We start from the raw sequence: 19361 nt of genomic DNA on the forward strand, positions 1-19361 counted from the left end.
AACATTTTTTGACTTGTATGAGTTCATGAAATACTGAAACATACATTCTTTATTATAAGACACGTCAATGTAAAATATTTGAACAAGAATAATTTTTTGTTTTAATATTTTTAAAAATTTTAAAAGGTTCAATTTGTGGATGATCAACTCGTCATAATTAATTATCATACCCTGCTTTAAAAAATCTTAGTCCAAGAAAGACATTACTACTGAGACCTCAAAAATAAGTGATAGGAATTATTTTTTATGAGACAACCTGAGAAGGGAGTTCGGCAGTAAGATATTTGTTCACATTACATTTAAATTTCTCCATGTCGTTACGGTCTGGGAAACAAGTATAAGAAAGAAAACTACAAAGACAAACCACCTGAGATAAAACAAAAGCTATTCTTGAACAACTAATCTAGCAGCAAAACCCCACACCTTCACTACAGATATACCAAGATATACTAAGATATACCCAGATACCGAAATATTTTCTACTCTATTGTTTTTTGTTTATTTCGTCGGGTGGGTTGTCCTTGGAAGTTCAATCCTGCTTCTTGTTTCTTTGACCGTAACAAAATGCAGAAATTTAAATGTAATGTGGAAAAAATGGCTTGCTGCCGAACTTCCTTCTCAGATCACCCCTTATAAACTTGATGGGGGAAGGGGTGGCTGGTTACTTTTAATGCATCTAAAACCAAAATTTTATCTCTACACCATCTACGCTATGATGCTAAGCTGGCATCGATTGAAATGAATGGCTCTCGCCTTGGGGAGGCTTCATGTTTTGACAAGCTTCTGGGCTTGACCTTTACTCCTGACCTGAAATGGAACACGTATATCAAATCCATTGCCAAAGTCGCTGGGAAAATGGTTGGATCCTTCTACCGCTCCAGTAGATATCTTACTCCTGATGCAATTCTCTACCTATATAAAAAAAAAAAAACAGGTACGGCCAACGATGGAGTACTGCTGCCACATCTGGGCAGGAGCTGCTAGAAGCAGCTTATCCTGCCTTGACAGAGTACAAAATAGACTTCGTAGCTTAGTGGGGAAAGGTGCCCTTTTCTCTTCTCTGCAACCTCTTTCCCACTGAAGAGACGTTGCGAGCCTGTCTCTGCTTTATCGTTATTTTCATGGCAAATGCTCAGCTGAGCTTCAATCTATGGTCCCCCCTCGCCAAACTTTCACGAAAAACACTCGTCTAGCCCAAACCGCTATCAATAATTTCCCACACTCTTTCTCTGTACGTAAACCTAAAAGTAGAGTCCATGAACAAAGCTTCTTTCTTAGAACTGCACGCCTGTAGAACTCTCTTTCGATTGAATGCTTTCCAGCTGACTACAATCTGATTGTCTTCAAGTCTAATGTAAACAAGTTCTTGATGAACCGCCTCCCCCTAAGTAATCCAATTTACAAAATACCAACTACTTATGTTTACTACGCTATAATCACATTGACTAATGTATACCCATTAACCCTTATCCTCGAGTGGCTTCCGCGCCTTGATAAGTGATGATTTCTGTGTAAAAAAAAAAACTTAACCAGACTCTGACGCTTCAGTACGTTGTAAATAATTTTAATGGGCAACGTTGATTACTTGGAGCATATATAGTCATCCACATACTGTTTAAAGTTTTCGAACGCTGACTATTGGTAATTTTTAGAACTACGCGGGCCAAAAAAAAAAAAATGACATGAACATGTCTTATACTGTTTTGTTTATGATTCTTGCTTTTTAGTAAACTGTGTTTTTTCCAAAACCTCATTCTTTTAATCATTTTCTGGACAAACACAAAGAAAAGAAGAAGAAAAAAAAACCCTACACGATTTTCACACATTTCCAAATATTTAATTTTTCCTGAATATTTTCTACGTTTTCCATAAGACGTCCACTCACCCAAGTAAAGATTTTGCGGGCCGGATATGGCTCGCTGGCCGTAATTTGGAAACCTCTGATTAAAGCGGCCACTGGTTTGACACTATCGTATAAACTGGATGCATTTCACATAAAATGAATTAAAATAAAACGTGAACAAATATGTTGTTGTCAAAGACTCCCTCCCAGGTTGCTCCTATAAATCGTAATTACCCCTCATTATTTAGTTATAATATGTTTTCTTTGGTGTGTCGAATGTTTATTTTTTTTTTTTTAATAAAGGTATGCTAGTTGATTATGGCGAATATATGATTCCTAAATTGAAAGTTTCATTTATAATTTATTCTTGTTACATTATCTCGTGTTTCATTTTTCGAAGTTAGTGACTGAAAAGCCAATATAGTTATTAACTTTATTATTGGAGTTTATATATATATATATATATATATATATATATATATATATATATATATATATATGTGTGTGTGTGTGTGTGTGTGTGTGTGTGTGTGTGTGACTCCAATAATAATAATAATAATAATAATAATAATAATAATAATAAAGATAATGGCTATATCATATTGACTTTGCAGTCACTACCGTAAATGCGAGAAATGAAACACACATACACACACAAACACACATACACACACATATATACATATATATAATATATAAATACATATACGGCATAATCGCGTTGACACACCGGTTCTCGTTAGATCACCGAAGTTAAGCAACGTTGAGCCTACTTAATATCAGATGGGTTACCATTTGGGAATTCTATGTATGTGCTCTCCGTTTATCTTTATCGTTTATCTCGGTATTTGTTTCCAGTCGTCCTGTACTTCACTTGCCACTGGTATTTAACAATGTCGTCTCAGGAGAGGTGTGGTTAGAGATTGCGCAACTCCTGCCACAAAAATTTTACACGCAAGCAACACTTCGTGGGTATCCATAGTCTGTCCAAGACTGAAGGAGCCTGCTATATATATATATATATATATATATATATATATATATATATATATATATATATATATATATATATATATATATATATATATATATATATATATATATACATATATATTTATATATATATATATATATATATATACATATATATTTATATATATATATATATATATATATACATATATATTTATATATATATATATATATATATATATATATATATTTATATATATGAGGAATACTCTAGTATTTTATTAAAAATTATAATAAACAAATGTTTAAGACTTGGACTGGTCATTGGCATGATAGTATCGAATAAACTGGAAGGTATCTGTGGTTCAGTTATTAGTGAAATGGACTGACGATCTGAGCGTCCCAAGTTCGAATCAGTTCGTTCTCCAAAAATCACTTCCACTTAGGATGTGGGCAGCCTTCTGATGGTCGCTCCCGTAAGTACCTGATGTATTTCTAGAAAGAATTCTGACTACAACGATATCGGGGGGGGGGGGGGGTTCCAGCAATAGAATCTTTAGATTCTTACGAGATGATGATGATGATGATGATGATGATGATGATCGTATAAAGTTTCGCGCGTAAATTACGAGAATTTTACTTTAATGAGAAATTCTATCATCATCGGGAAAATAGAGAGAGAGAGAGAGAGAGAGAAAGAGAGAGAGATAGAGAGAGAGAGAGAGAGAGAGTATAATAATAATAATAGTAATAATAAAAAAGAAAATTTAAAAATAAAGAAAAAGATGGAAAACAAAAACCACAATATTTTGGAGAATTACAAAAACCACAATATTTTTGGAGAATTACAAGCAAACAGACTATCTAAGCAAGAAGATTGTACGCCATAATAATTAACAAGAAGGAAGAAACACCCGTCTAGCTGAAAACACTATGAATAATTACCCCGCCCCACTCTTTATCTGTGCCGAAACCTAAACATAGATTCCATGAACAAAGCTTCTTTCTTAGAACTGCACGACTGTGGAATTGTCTTCCGTTTTCCTGCTTTCCAGCTGAATACAATATGGTTGTCTTCAAGTCCAACTTAAACAAGTTCTTGATGGGCCGTTCCACTTAAGTTAATAAATTGACCGAATTTCAATTACTAACGATTTACTATATTGTCCAATTGACTACGGTACCCTCTTAACCCTTATCCTCGAGTGGTCTCTGGCCTTGATAAGCGGTGATACCTATGTAAATGTAAATATATATATATATGTGTGTGTGTGTGTGTGTGTGTGTGTGTGTGTGTGTGTGTGTGTGTGTAGAGAGAGAGAGAGAGAGAGAGGGGGGATAGAAAGAGAGAGAAAGTGGGAGATATATACAAAGAGAATGAGGGGGGCGCGGTGTTTTATTTAAATTTTATGAATTGGTTAGTTAACGTTTATGCGTAAAAAAGATATTTGAATATATATTAAGTTTTTCGGTTCAATTTCGTCGATTTTTTTTAAGTGCATTATTATGGAATTTCTCCATCGTTCTCTTCATACTGCTCCAGGAATCATGGAATAAGTACCGAAAAGAATTTGAGATATGTTTGTGATAAAGTAAGCGTCTTGCATGAATTAATGTCTTGCTTGTTTGAGCAAAAAAATATTTTACTTATATTTTACCTAAATAACCTCCAATCGAAAACGCTTTTCCCGGATGCGATTTCTTAATTTTTTGCTGCCTATTTCCTTGTTCTTGGCTAAGGTGTGTTGAAATGTTAATTTATTTTTATATATTCCGTTTGTCGCAAAACGGAAGAAGATAAGAAAATAAAGAAAAACAACCTCATATTTAAAGTCCTCCTTTCAATTGGTTCAAATTAGTTTTCGCTGGAAAAGGGTAGATTTGATCACGGATTTTCTTCAACAGAAAAAAAATCACACAACATGTAAGTCTTCTTGCTTCGTTCTCTTTTATTCATTTGTCTTATAAGTGTTTTGAATTGTTTAAACTAGGCTTGTGTTTAGCAAAGCAGACGTTTTAGCTAACATGGTGATCTTTTAAACAAACGCATTTCAGGTGAAAACATTATTTCGTATTTACGTACCATGGCGAAATAAGTATAAATTCCAGATATTACGAAAAACGATCCAGTAGACGACGTGCTAAATGTATTTTTACAAAATTCAACCACAATTACGTTCCCAGATATCGTGATTAAAAGTTAGATGGCCCTAAATTTAAATCAATTTAATCAAAGTAGATAAGTCAGTTTGTCATACTGAATTAGTCGCACAGCTCTTCCACATTAAAACATAGATTAAACTTGATAATTCAATAAAGTCGAATTTTGCATGTTATTATTTTTCTACTAATTTCGCCATGACAAGTAAGTACGTAATAATGTTTTCACCTGAAATGTGTCGGGTTAAAAGGTCAGTAATGTAAATAAACGCAGAACATTTAAAAACCGTATACTTATGCAGAATACTATCCGGTTTTAACGTTTTAATTACATTCACGTTTTAATTACATGTTTCGGTACCTTTTCTTTATAAAATCGTTAGGTGGAACTATAAAAAAAGCTACAAAACGCCCTTCACCTATTTTAAGAATGACTTTCTAAATGATAACGTTTATTATTAAACCACGGTCCGTATTCTGCAAAAGTGCTAAAACTTGTGACTTAAAAAATATTCGCTGTTTGTAATTTATGTGCTTCCTCTTATTTGCGAGGGCAAATTTTTAATGTGGGGAAAACACAGCTTCCCCCAAAAGGCTTTGGTTCGTTGTTTTTGTTTTACGGCATATCATTCCTTTTCTGGTTATTTAATGTCGAATCCAGTGATTCTGAAGAAAATTTATATATTTGTTTTTTGTTGTTTTTGTTTTGTTTTTTGTTTTTTCACGTCGGTTTCTATTCAACCTATAGTTGCGACCCTAACAGGTACTACCACTCCGGGTCAGAGTGGACCTGGGAGCAATTGCAATTAAAGGGTGACTCCACACTCCCCAAAGCTCGCAAGCTGGGCCTCACCATCGGATATAGTTTAAGGTCATATCCAGCCACCCCCAAAAGGGCACTATGTTATCACATTTAATTTGACAAGAATGTACTTTTTTTTTTTACATAGACATCACCACATTATCAAGGCCAAGAGGCCACTCAAGGATAAGGGTTAAAGAGTGTACAGTAGAAATTAGACATTATAGTAATCATTAGTAATGAAAATTTGGTAAAGTTGATAACTTATATGGAACGGCTCATCAAGAACTTATTTACGTTAGACTTGAAGACAACCATACTGTAGTCAGCCGGAAAGCAGGAAAACGGAAGACAATTCCACAGGCGTGCAGTTCTAAGAAAAAAGCTTTGTTCATGGAATCTACGTTTAGGTTTAGGCACAGATAAAGAGTGGGGGGAATTATTGATAGTGTTTACAGCTAGACGAGTGTTTCTTGTGAAAGTTTGGCGAGGGGGGACCATAGATTGAAGCTCATTCGAACACTTTCCATGAAAATAACGATACATCAGAGACAAACTCGCAACATCTCTTCTGTGAGATAAAGGTTGCAAGGAAGAGAAAAGGACATCTCCTACGAGGCTACGAAGTCTATTTTGAACTCTATCAAGGCAGGCCAAGTCCTTTCTAGCAGCTCCTGCCCAGATGTGGCAACAGTATTCCATCCTTGGACGTACCTGGCTCTTATATAGATAGAGAATAGCATCAGCAGTGAGATATCTACCGGATCGATAGAAAGATCCCACCATTTTTCCAGCAGCCTTGGCAACAGATTTGATGTACGTGTTCCATTTAAGATCAGGAGTAATGGTAAAGCCAAGAAGTTTGTCAAAACTTTAGGCCTCCTGAAGACGAGAGCCATTCATTTCAATTGATGTCAGATGTGGATCAGAATGTTGATGATGTAAAGAGAGAAGCTTGGTTTTAGATGCATTAAAAGTAACCAGCCATTCTTTGCCCCATTGTACTACGTGCTCAAGGTCAGAGGAGAGAGAATTGGAGAGAACTTGGTCGTTTGACAATGATAAAGATAAAAGCATACACAAAGTAGTCAAGAACAAACATGCGTTTCTGAATTTTTGCGATGATGATTTAAAATATGTATTATTGGGATTATTCAGATTACTGTTCTCATCTTGAGTGTTATTTTTACAACTTCTTCATGTGTAGCTTGTCGAACACGTGAACCTCCACAGAATTTCGTTCGGAACCAGTTGCGTTACGAATAAAGTACTAGGTAAAATTCAATTCTAAGTGAAACTATTATGAAGGTTGAAGGTTCAATCCTTAATGTGGGCGATACTAAAAATATATATATATAAAAAGGCTTCTTTTAGTCTTGACAGATTGTGGATACCCACTGTAAGGGTGCCTGCGCGTGAAATTTTTTTGGCAAGAGTTGCGCAATCCTCAACCACACCTCTCCCGAGTCGACATTGTTAAATACCAGTGGATGTTCAGGGCGACTGGAAACAAATGCCGAGATAAGCGAAGAGCACATACAGCGCCTAAAATTTCCAAATGTTCACCCATCTCGTACTAGTCAGGCTCAACGTTGCTTAACTTCGGTGAACTCACGAGACCCGGTGTGTCAACGTGATTATGCCGTACACTAAGAATATAATTGCTAATGAATTGATGGATATTCTTTAAAGGCTGGTGAAACGATAGTATGTTACCTCCGTGGAGTAAATAACGGGTTTCGTTCAAAATTCCGTGCAGATTCCAGACTTCAGCATAATAATTCCAGAGTTCGACAAAGCACAACTGAAATATTTCGGAGGTTACATCGGCCGAAACGTTATGAAAATAATATCCAAGATGAGTACGATACATAATATAAACATCTGTATTCAACTTATTATTAATACTTACCGATAACATGAAAATTCTAAAAGTTTTTGGTATTATATTTGACTAGGAGGGAGATCCAACATTGCCCGGGATTGAATCATGATCAATGAAAGTTTCACAGTCCTATATTTCTATTTTGTCATCGAAATTCGTGAAATCGTCCATTTTTCAACTAAATCGATCGATTGCCTGCTCTAATCGGGGACCTATCGTGGTGCATAAGGAAGAAGCTTCACGTGCCTCTACGCAGTTACTTAGTCTGCAATACATTGCAGTTTACATTGCACTGTAGAGAACCTACTGTTGATTTTATAAAATCAATTTTATATATAATGACTTGAATTAAAGTTTAAAATGCAAAAGTCGAGTATCATGGTTAAATTGTGCTCTAAACGGAAACATTCGTTTCGAACGCGCCCCTGTCATATCCAAGAACCTATTGTTGATCTTGTATGCTTTGCCTTTCTGGTTGTACTGTGATAATGGTTTGAATTCAAGTTTGAAATGCAAACGTCAAGTACCATTTTTCAGTTGTGCTTTGAACAGAAACATTCATTTTGAACGCGCTCCTGTCATATCAAATAATAAAACGTTAATTCTATATGCCGGGATATTTGGCTGGTATGATAATAAAACTTCTCTACTGCACTTGGTATGTAAGGCTGTGTAAGGTGTTAACTTTGTTCAAAATCGCATGTTCTTTCTTTCGTTTTTTTTTTCGATTATCATTACTTATTGCAAACATTTCACTATAAACCCTATATAAGGACACTTCCAGATACATAAAGTACATTTGTGCGAAATTTCATAAAAATCGGCTTAGTCGTTTCACAATCCATAGGGAACGAACTCCCTCCGACACACAGACAAAGTCTCCTTTATATAATAGTAGTGATTAACACCCTTATGTACCCTCTCCAAAAAATAAGAATCTATTTTAGTAAATAGGTTTCTAACCTGTGTAGAAAACCGGGTAATCACATATAATATTATCGGAGGGGTTGATATGAAGTACCTTTAAAAAATATTGTTTTTTTATGATTATGACATGCGGCCTTATTGGCATTTAAATTAAATAAGTATGAAATAAGAAAGAACATTTTTTTTTAATTAGCTTATATACTAGCATACGAAGGTTGTTTTCAAAGTAATGTTTTCCATTTTTTAACTCATAAGTTAATACGTTGAACATCGTTTTCCGTAATTTTTGGATATGTTGCTATTTGTGACATGACACTAAGGCAAGTACCATTTATTTTACTTGAAATTCAATTTTTTGTTGTTATTTAAATATAGAACCATCAATTTATCACGTCATTATCTTAAAAACTTTTAATAGCAAAAAACATTTTTAGTGCTATCACCATCTGATTAAGCTGCTAAACTGCAGTTTTACCTAAATCAAGTAGTTTCCTGTGAAAGTACTTCCACGATCTATTGATCACGTTTCGGAAATCTTGCATTAAAATTTTAAAATATTAAAATACATCTGAAATAAAATAGATTGTTTTTATGAATATTTAATTCAGGCAATGAAATAAGTTGGTGATTGCCCTTAAAAAATTTAAGAGAGAAGATTTTGTGTAGTGCACTGACTGATGAGAGAAGAAATATCGTATACGCCAAACATCACGTAAATTGATTAAGTCGTTTTATTTTTACATGAGAAAATCAATTTTTATGGCTAAACTAAGAGCGACGACCTCGCGACGCATTCCTATAAACAGTCTGAAAGTTTAAGAGAGTTAACGCCAAATAATTTAAACATGCGAAATTTTAAAAAGTCATTCTTAACAGGTGAGGCTTTGAAAAAACTCATATTCTCTTTCTTTATATAAGAAAGAAAATAGGTAAGTGATCAATTCTCGTGATGTTTTGGGTGTGCGATAGTTTCATTTCGTTACGGGCATATACAGCAAAAAGGTCATTTTTTTCCATGTCTGTGTTTTTTAGCGCAGGGGGGGGGGCTGAAAAAACGGGAAATAGTTAACTTATAACCTAATTGAACATCCTCCAATGAAAAACTCATTTCAAGGCTGTATGTCTTATTTTTTTGGCCCATTTCCTTGTTGTGTGCCAAGGTGTGTAAAATGTAAGATTTTAATATTATGTTGTTGTCGTCACAACCCGAAATACTACTACTACTACTACTACCGCTGCTGCTCTTACAAATACTGCTACTACTACTAATATATATATATATATATATATATATATATATATGTGTGTGCGTGTGTGTAAATATATATATATATATATATATATATATATATATATATATATACTCCTATGAATTCGTTTTTCTTTGTGTGTATTGTATTCATATTAAACCCCCTCTTTTCTATTTATTACAAAAGAAAATACCATTTTCTTATATATCGGTTATGGAAATGCATTCACTCGCAAAAGATCTAGATAATTTGCATATTCTTTTAAACATCCATTTTATTTAATTCCCTATTAGTTTTTTTTTTCGGTTTTCTCATGGGATGATCGTCTAGAGTTTAACTATTACGTGTAATTATATTCATGCAGATATTCTACATGATTTATACTTGCATAATATTTGCGTAAAATCTTTACAGTAAACAAAAAATTGTTTCTATATATATTTATGTATACGTATATATTTTTGTTTAATTTATTAGTCTATCTATCTATATGTCTATAAAAGTGAACGTTTCTGTGTGTCTGTCTGTGTGTCTGTCTATCTGTCTGTCTGTGTACATTTCCCTACGCAATAACTCTTTCAATTTTTAGTCTGCAGACTCGAAATTTGATATACAGGGTACTGAGATTTGGGAAAATCGAAGGGATCGGTTTTTGCCCAGAAATTTGGTTGTTAAGGGGTCAAAGTTCAACGATTTGACCTTTGAGAACTCTACAAATCTTCTCCGACAATTTTGGCTCTACACACTTGAAATTTGAGATATAGGTTCCTTGGATATGGTTCTAACTTAATAACTTGATTTGGGCCCAAAACAATAAATGTTAAGGGGTCATAGTAGAGGTCAAATTTTAAAAAATTAACTCTTCTTTTTTTTGGTTTTTACTCAGCATGCACCTCCAATCACCCGGGCAACGCCGGGTTAAAATGCTAGTATTTTTATATTTTCATGTAAATACATGTATATGTATGTAGGCACAATCACGTTGACACACCGAAGTTAAGCAACGTAGTGTGAGATGGGTGACCATTTGGGAATTCTAAGCGCTGTGTGTTCTCTCTGCTTATTTCGGCATTGTTCCTCGCCGTCCTGAATATCCACTTGCCACTAGTATTTACCAACGCCGACTCAGGAGAGGTGTGGTTGAGGATTTCGCAACAGCTGCGACACAAAAATCCCACGCGTAGGCATCCTTACAGTGGGTATACATAGTCTGAAGGAAGTGACTATATGTATATATATGTGTGTGTATATATATATATATATATATATGTGTGTGTGTGTGTGTGTGTGTGTATAATACGGATATGTAGGTATAAACGCGTTAAAAATATCAAAACATATATGTTAATATATATATATATATATATATATATATATATATATATATATATATATAATTTAAAGGAGATTACAACAATAGTCTAAGGAGCAGAGTGTATTTTAATGTAATAGTAAAATTACTAGTTTAATTAAAATACAGGGAAAGAAAAAGTGCTCGTTGTAATTTAGATATATAATAATAACTTCAATCACATTACTATATATATATATATATATATATATATATATATATATATATATATATATACATGTAAAAATATAACTTAAACACAATAATATATAAAATAAAATACGTATGATGTACGTTTGAAGCCAAAACAACTCATTATTATTACAAAATAAACAGACATTTATTTTGTTCGAAATTTATATTGAAATTTTCAATATAAATTTCAAACAAAATAAATGTCTGTTTATTTTGTAATAATGCGTTGTTCTGGCTTCAAACGTACATAATACGTATTTTCTTTTATTCAAACTCAACCAACGCTTCTAAGGAACAAAAATCTTAATATATATATATATATATATATATATATATATATATATATATATATATATATATATATAGTGATGATCATATTTATTGGCACGGTAAAATAAAAGTTAAATTTTATCTAATAAATTCTAAAAAAGGGATGAAATTAAAGAAAATAACAAAGTATATTATGTATGTATGTATAGTATGTACTGGCCTTTCCGATGCAGCAATCGGATTTTAGAAAAAATAAATAACAAAGGAACAACAAATATAATTGCAAAAAACCCTTGTTCAAAATTATTGGCACGATTTATTTAATAATCAATTGTATAGCCTTTGGCCTTGATTACCTTCCTCAGTCGCTTTTCATAGTTTACAACCAAGTTGTTGCACTCTTCAGTAGTAATTTTAGCCCACTCTTCCTGACAATAATCCTCCAATTGAATAAGATTCTTAGGCTTCCTTTGCATTACCCTAATTTTAATGTTCTCCATAAATTTTCAATTGGATTAAGGTCTGGGCTTTGTGATGGCCACTCCAAAACATTAATATGATTGTCCTCAAGCCATTTCTTAGTCAGTTTAGCCGAATTCTTTGGGTCATTATCTTGCATGAACCACCAACGACGACCAAGTGAGAGCTCTTTAGCAGAGTCTTTCAGGTTTTCATCCAATATTTTAACATAATCTTCCTTTTTATGCTACCTGTGACCTTAACAAGTCGCCCTGGTCCAGAGGCAGCAAAGGATCCCCAAAACATCAAACTGCCTCCACCGTGCTTCACTGTGGGTATGGTGTTCTTAGGCAGGAAAGCTTCGCCAGATTTCGTGCCAATAAATATGATCATCACTGTATATATATATATATATATATATAATTAAGCATTTGTTTCTGAGATGGGCATATTTGCTGATAACACCACGATCTATAACAGGCATGAGGGGAAAACATATGAACATGTAACTAAGGAAATGGCAAAAACACTAGAGGAAGACCTCCAATCTGTAATGGAATGGGGACAAAAATAGTCGGTCACATTCAATGCTGCCAAGACCAAGCTTGTTTTCCTTCAATATTTACAAAAAAAATATTCTCTACAACCAATGGCAATAGCCAAAAACGCATTACCTGAAAGTACTTCTTTTAACGTCCTCGGCCTAACGTTTACAGTGAACATGAGTTGGAACAAATACATTGAGAGCATTGCCAAGGCTGCTGCGAAGAAGGTGAGCTCTTTCTACCGTGCCAGAAAGTTACTTACGCCTGATAATATCTTGTAACTCTATAAGGCCACCATTCGTTCATGTATGGAGTACTCTTGTCACATTTGGGCTGGTGCATCTGCTACTAGTGTCTTACTCCTGGACAGGGTTCAAAAGAGAGTCGCCAACCTGATAGGTCCTAAACTATCATCCAATCTTCATCCTCTGTCCCATCGACAAGATGTTGCACCACTCTGCCTGTTCTACAAGTGTTTTAATGGTGAATGCTCTGAAGAACTACAGGCACTTATCCCCCCTCCACGTAAATATCCCTTACAAACCTGACAATCAGCAAAATCCATTAGTTTATATATATATATATATAAGGAAAAAAATTGTAAATACATAAATAATTAGTCGGTAAACTTGGATTTTAATCGCAATTATATTATAGATTTTTAATTAATGTAATATATTAAAAAAAAAAAAATTTAATTATATTTTATAAATGTAATTTATAATCTATTTCGAATTTAAAACTATAGAAAAATACAATAATGTTAATAAACTAGGGAAATCACTTAGGATAGATAAATACTCACTTCCCCAAACCTTGAAAGATTTGGGTTTTTTAAAAATAATTTTTAAACGTATTTCGAAATTTTTAAACGTGATTCGATATAATTAAAAATATATTTTTTAAACGTATTTTTGGAAATTTTAAATGTAATTCGATATAATTAAACGAATTTTTAAGTTTTTAACCGATACCAATACAGATTTTAAAGTTTTTATACATAAGGAAAGAGATTTTAAAATTAAATGGGGTTCAAATTAAAATCGATTCATATAAAAAAACATTTTTTCGAAATTAAATCTTAAATTTAAATAATTCAAAGTTGAAAATTAGGTATTACATTATCCGATATATATATATATATATATATATATATATATATATATATATATATATATATATTTATATATATATATATATATAGATAGATAGATAGATAGATAGATAGATAGATAGATAAAAAAAAAAAAAGAGGGGGGATTATACAAAACGAGATTTGAACGTGGATTCGCGAGGTATATATACTTCACACTTCCGGCTATAAGATAGACGAATATTGGCTGAAGAGAGCTTGATAAGGATACCTTAAACGGGCCTTATTATCGGGCTTGAAACCGACGGTACAAATGACCTGTCTCAACTAACAACTTTCTGTACACAAAATATATATTTATATATATATATATATATTTATATATATATATATTTATATATATATATTTATATATATATATATATTTATATATATATATATTTATATATATATATATTTATATATATATATATTTATATATATATATATTTATATATATATATTTATATATATATATATATATATATTTATATATATATATATATTTATATATATATATATTTATATATATATATATTTATATATATATATATTTATATATATATATATTTATATATATATATATTTATATATATATATTTATATATATATATATATTTATATATATATATATTTATATATATATATATTTATATATATATATATATATATTTATATATATATATATATTTGTATATATATATTTATATATATATATTTATATATATATATATTTATATATATATATATATATTTATATATATTTATATATATATATTTATATATATATATATTTATATATATATATATATATATTTATATATATATATATTTATATATATATATATATATATATATATATATATATTTATATATATATATATATATATATATATTTTTCAGGGAGAGCATGGCTCCAAGATCTTTTGTAGGAAAAAGCTAGAAAAGGTATATTAAACATTGCCTGTCAATTTAAGCTAATCAGTACTTGCAACTGGCTGTTGTTGGATCATGCAAGACTAAAACTATGAAAAAGAATAGCAAACCTTATGCTAAAATGCGTTGAAAATTAAGCATCCCGTGTTGGAATGTCAGAACTCACTTGGATATTGACAAGTCAAGGCATCCAGAGCAAAGAACAGTTCTAGTGACTAGAGAACTCGAGAGACTAAAATTGATATAGCTGCTCTATCAGAGACTTCCTATCAGACACATCTGAAGAAGGTCGAAGGTTACATTGACAGAGCCTGAGTTGAAGATAACACCCTAAATGAGAACTGTATTCCTATTAATCCAAATAATACGAATTGTCAATAGTGATGGGACGATTCCGATATAATTACCGATTCTGATTCCGATTCTGTATAAATCTCTAAATATTTTACTCATAAAAATGTTATTTTGTCCCGATTACTGTAAAAACACATCTTAAATGTGACTATATTTTCTTAGGCCTAAAAACACACTTGTGAGGGGATGATCTAGAGATTTTAGTCTTATTGGAAGTTTAAATCAATAAATATTTATTATTATATTATTACTACAATCAATGGAAGATGTTTTTGAAACTAAAATGAAATAAAAAAGATAATTAAAGGAATCGGTTTTGGCATCGGAAAATAGACGCAAATTTTTCTGATTCTGATACCCCATAAAAGTTTTGACTTCTTCCGGTTCTGATTTCAATTCCAATTAATCGTCCCAACACTAATTGTTAATCTCCATCTCAAAAAATCAGAAAAAGAATGTAGTTTCGTTTTGAAATACATCCGCAGGAAGTCAGATATGCGCAGACAGAGAGAAAGAGATAGAGTGGCATAGTATATTTATATGATAGACTAGTTTTACTCCAGGTTAACCTCGCCTAACAAAGAACAACTGACTTTTTAACAGAGAAACATAATTTTTTATTGCGTTAATAAATTTACTGCGAAATGGGAATTTCTGGAGAATTTGTTTTCTTTAATTAAAATATAAGAACACATAATAATGTGTAAATAACGTGGAGGTAAGAAAAAGACATGCATATAGACATAATGATTACACATGATGATATATATATATATATATATATATATATATATATATATATATATATATATATATATATACTCGGGTTTTTTATATTCAAAAGTAATGGACTAATGAATTCAACGAGGTTGTTAGATAGTGCTCAATAAAAAGAGCTGATAATACTTGTTTATTGTTATATAAACATGCTCACATCCCGCTGCTACAAATAGCCACTTGTTTCAATCAAACAACAGATATCGGGATGTGAGCATGTTTATATAACAATAAACAAGTATATATATATATATATATATATATATATATATATATTACATAACTAAAATAATCGTATTTAGAAGGGAGAACACTCTCTATCATTGTACACGATAACTTTCACTTTAATCTCTTTCAGTAAGTAAAATAAAATGCTTCCACTTTAACAATTTCTTCAGCCGGAATAATTGTTTCCAAAAAATAAAAAATAAATAAAAGTGAAACGATATATAATATATGTGTGCCAATGACACACTGTATTGAAACAAATGAAATATGGCTAGTCTGAATCAATCATCGATTACCATTTGAGTTTGATTTTGATAATGTTTTATGTTACATGTTTCAACATGATCACTAACATTTTAAAGCTGTGTTTTTCTTGTCTTACCATTTTTTTTTGGTTAGTCAAAAATTATGTGTTCATTTATTCATTTATTTTCTTTCTAGGGGTCAACTATTTTGGTGTTTCATTTCCAGTTTATTTTTCGTGGCGTTGATTTCATCAGGGTATGCAGCAGAGGAACGTAAGTATTTTTTCAAGCAGCGTGCATATTCTCAAATTCCAGCCATTATTAAAATATAATATGCAAATATCTATATATTAATACGATAGCGTGTGTGTTACTTTGTGTGTCATGCTTACGTCTTTTTTCTTCTGAGTAACCGCCGTTTAATTGCTGTGGCCTCCCATTTCTTGCAATAAGTGATTTTATCAAGAATTCTGCATAAGTTTTGGTTTCGGTTTAAATTATAGCTGATGACACTCAAGTCATCATTTTTTTAATAAATAATTTTACCAAGAATTTTTCATATGTTTTGGTTTCAGTTTCGATTATAGCTGAAAGAAACTGATTTCGATTCAAGCTGATACACTTTAGTCATGGATATATATTTTTTTTATTTTTGAAATCACAGCTATATAATATACTAGCAAAAGTACCCGTCGTTGACTGGGTTCAAAAACAGCCTACAGAAAATGGACTCTGATTTATGAAAGTATGATAGGTTATGAAAAAGAAGGATTGTAAAGAGATAGCTTCGAATTTGGAGGTATCAAAGCCAAAGCAAAATATGATGAAAGTAAAAATAAAATAGATAAACTCCATAATTTATTATACCATATCTGTTCACACTGAAAGACTTATCACAATATTCTGTGGGTCTATATTATAAACCTTGTTAAACTTTGTGACATATTTCTATTCTATGGAGGTCAGGCGCGAATGAACACCTCATAATTTTATTATACCATATTTCTTCAAAATGAAAGATAATTATCAAAGTATACTTACGCAGTTAGATATGAAAAGTCTTTATTAAAGTGTGTGCCTATTTCCATTTTATGGAGGCCAGGCGCGAATGCAGACCTCACAATTTTATTATACCATCCCTATTTAAGTTAAAACATACTTATCAACGTATTATTATGTACATCTATATCAAAAACACTTGTAAACGTTTTGTTTTTTAATTTAAAAATTTTTTATTTCCATACTTTGTGGACCAGGTGCATACGCTGACTCCACAAATTTTATGAATCATCATTATGCCAGATCAAACATACCCATTCCTGTGTCTCGATACATCTTCTATCATTATATGTGATCAGTTTTCTATAATAGTCAACCATATAGGAGCCTATTCGTGACCAGACACACACAGAGACGTTCAGCTTTATATATATATATATATAAGAACAAGTAGTTAATAAAACATGTTAAAAAAACTTGGAAAAAGAGTTAAAACATATTTAATTTTTAAAAGGAAACACTAAATAAGTGGATAGTCCTTAATCCTCAGAGTTTCAAAGAAATACTTTCCTATTCATCAGAGGGTAGGATTTAGCAAAATGCAGGATCGGATTTTGCTTGCAAAAGTATTTAATGATACTACAAGTAAGTCATAGATCTTACTTGGTAACAAAAAGTGAAAGGAAGGGAATAGGATGAAAATATATATATATATATATATATATATATATATATATATATATATATATATATATTAAAAAGTTTGACTCATGTCCAGGTAACCTACATCTAAAATTTCAAGTGTTTAGACCCAAAATTGGAGGAGGAGTTTGGTAAAGTCTGCAAAGGTCAACTCTTTCAACTTTGACCTCTTGGCAGCCAAATTTCTGGACGAAAACCAGTTAAAAAGATTTTTTCAAATCTCAATACCCCTTATATCCAATCTTGAGTTTGGAGACTGAAAAATTGACAGAGAAATTTGGTAGAGAAATGTACACACACAGAAAGACGCACACAGAGACAATTTCACTTTTATTGATATATAGATTGGAGTCGATTATTATTATTAAAATTATCGACTAGTTAGTCTATATTCTGTATCGTTTATTTATAAATTCGTTAAATTCTCTTAATACTTGTTTTTATTTTTTATTTTTTTTCGTAAAACAAATCTCAGATGTGTATTTTGATATAAACATGTCTTGTGGGTTCAGTTTAAAGATTAAAAGAAAGAAATAAAAATATTCTTGGCATAAAAAAATAAAATACCCTACAAAAGAACTCGTCTAGCTACTACAACTATAAAAGCTTTTATCGGATGGAATTTCCATGAACAAAGTTTCTTTCCAAGAACCAACTTTGGAGCTCACAAAATTGATACGGTCGTCTTCAAATCAAATAATAACCAATACATATAATAAATCGTCTTTGTAAGTAATACAGATTTTATTCGTTTAGTAATGTTTTTCAATACTCTCGTAGTATCTTCAACATTCAGCTGATAATTCATCCATCCATATCAGTAAGCTTTATCCTCAAATTGATTTTGGCCTCGGTAAACTGTAACTCATTATAAAAACAAAATGTGTCCACGATCGATTCAAATGTTACCATTTAAACTTACAATTTCAAAATTTTAATTGTAAATTAAAATGTTATTTTAGTCTCTTTAAATTAAACGAAATCAAGTAAATATGAAGAATTACTCCACCCTCGAAAATTTCTTTAAAATTACCACTCTAATGGGTTTTCGGGGTCGCTGAAAACGAAATTAATGCTAAAAATAACGGCAAACCAGTAGTTTCCAAGATATGAAGAAAAGTTAGTTTAAAAAAAGTGGGGGATCACTTTTCTATAATGATTTAACGTAATATGAGCACCCACTTTGTGGCCACGATTTTGTTTTTTCGAGAGTGGGGTGGGGGGAGACTTTCTTCCCACCCTCGGAAAATCCTTTAAAATTACCACTAACTTTTAAAAATTCCAGGAAACAAGTAGTTTCCAAGATATGAAGAAATGCACTCACTTTCA

General features: G+C 31.5%; 1 protein-coding gene across 2 annotated transcripts in view; it reads left to right on the plus strand.

The window, feature by feature from the left end:
* Positions 1-4346: 4346 nt before the first annotated feature.
* LOC145254842 (uncharacterized) overlaps positions 4347-19361 on the plus strand; it is an 88672-nt gene continuing 73657 nt past the window's right edge. The window contains exons 1-2 of one of the 2 annotated variants that reach the window (XM_080113680.1): positions 4347-4739; positions 16528-16604. In XM_080113680.1, the coding sequence (XP_079969806.1) occupies positions 4738-4739; positions 16528-16604 (79 nt within the window). In that variant the 5' untranslated portion in view covers positions 4347-4737. The remainder of the gene's footprint in view (positions 4740-16527; positions 16605-19361) is intronic. The other variant, XM_080113679.1, reaches the window with a different exon arrangement.

Source organism: Euprymna scolopes, chromosome 30, assembly GCF_053919585.1.
Source record: "Euprymna scolopes isolate OS-2025 chromosome 30, ASM5391958v1, whole genome shotgun sequence".
NCBI lineage: Eukaryota > Metazoa > Mollusca > Cephalopoda > Sepiida > Sepiolidae > Euprymna > Euprymna scolopes.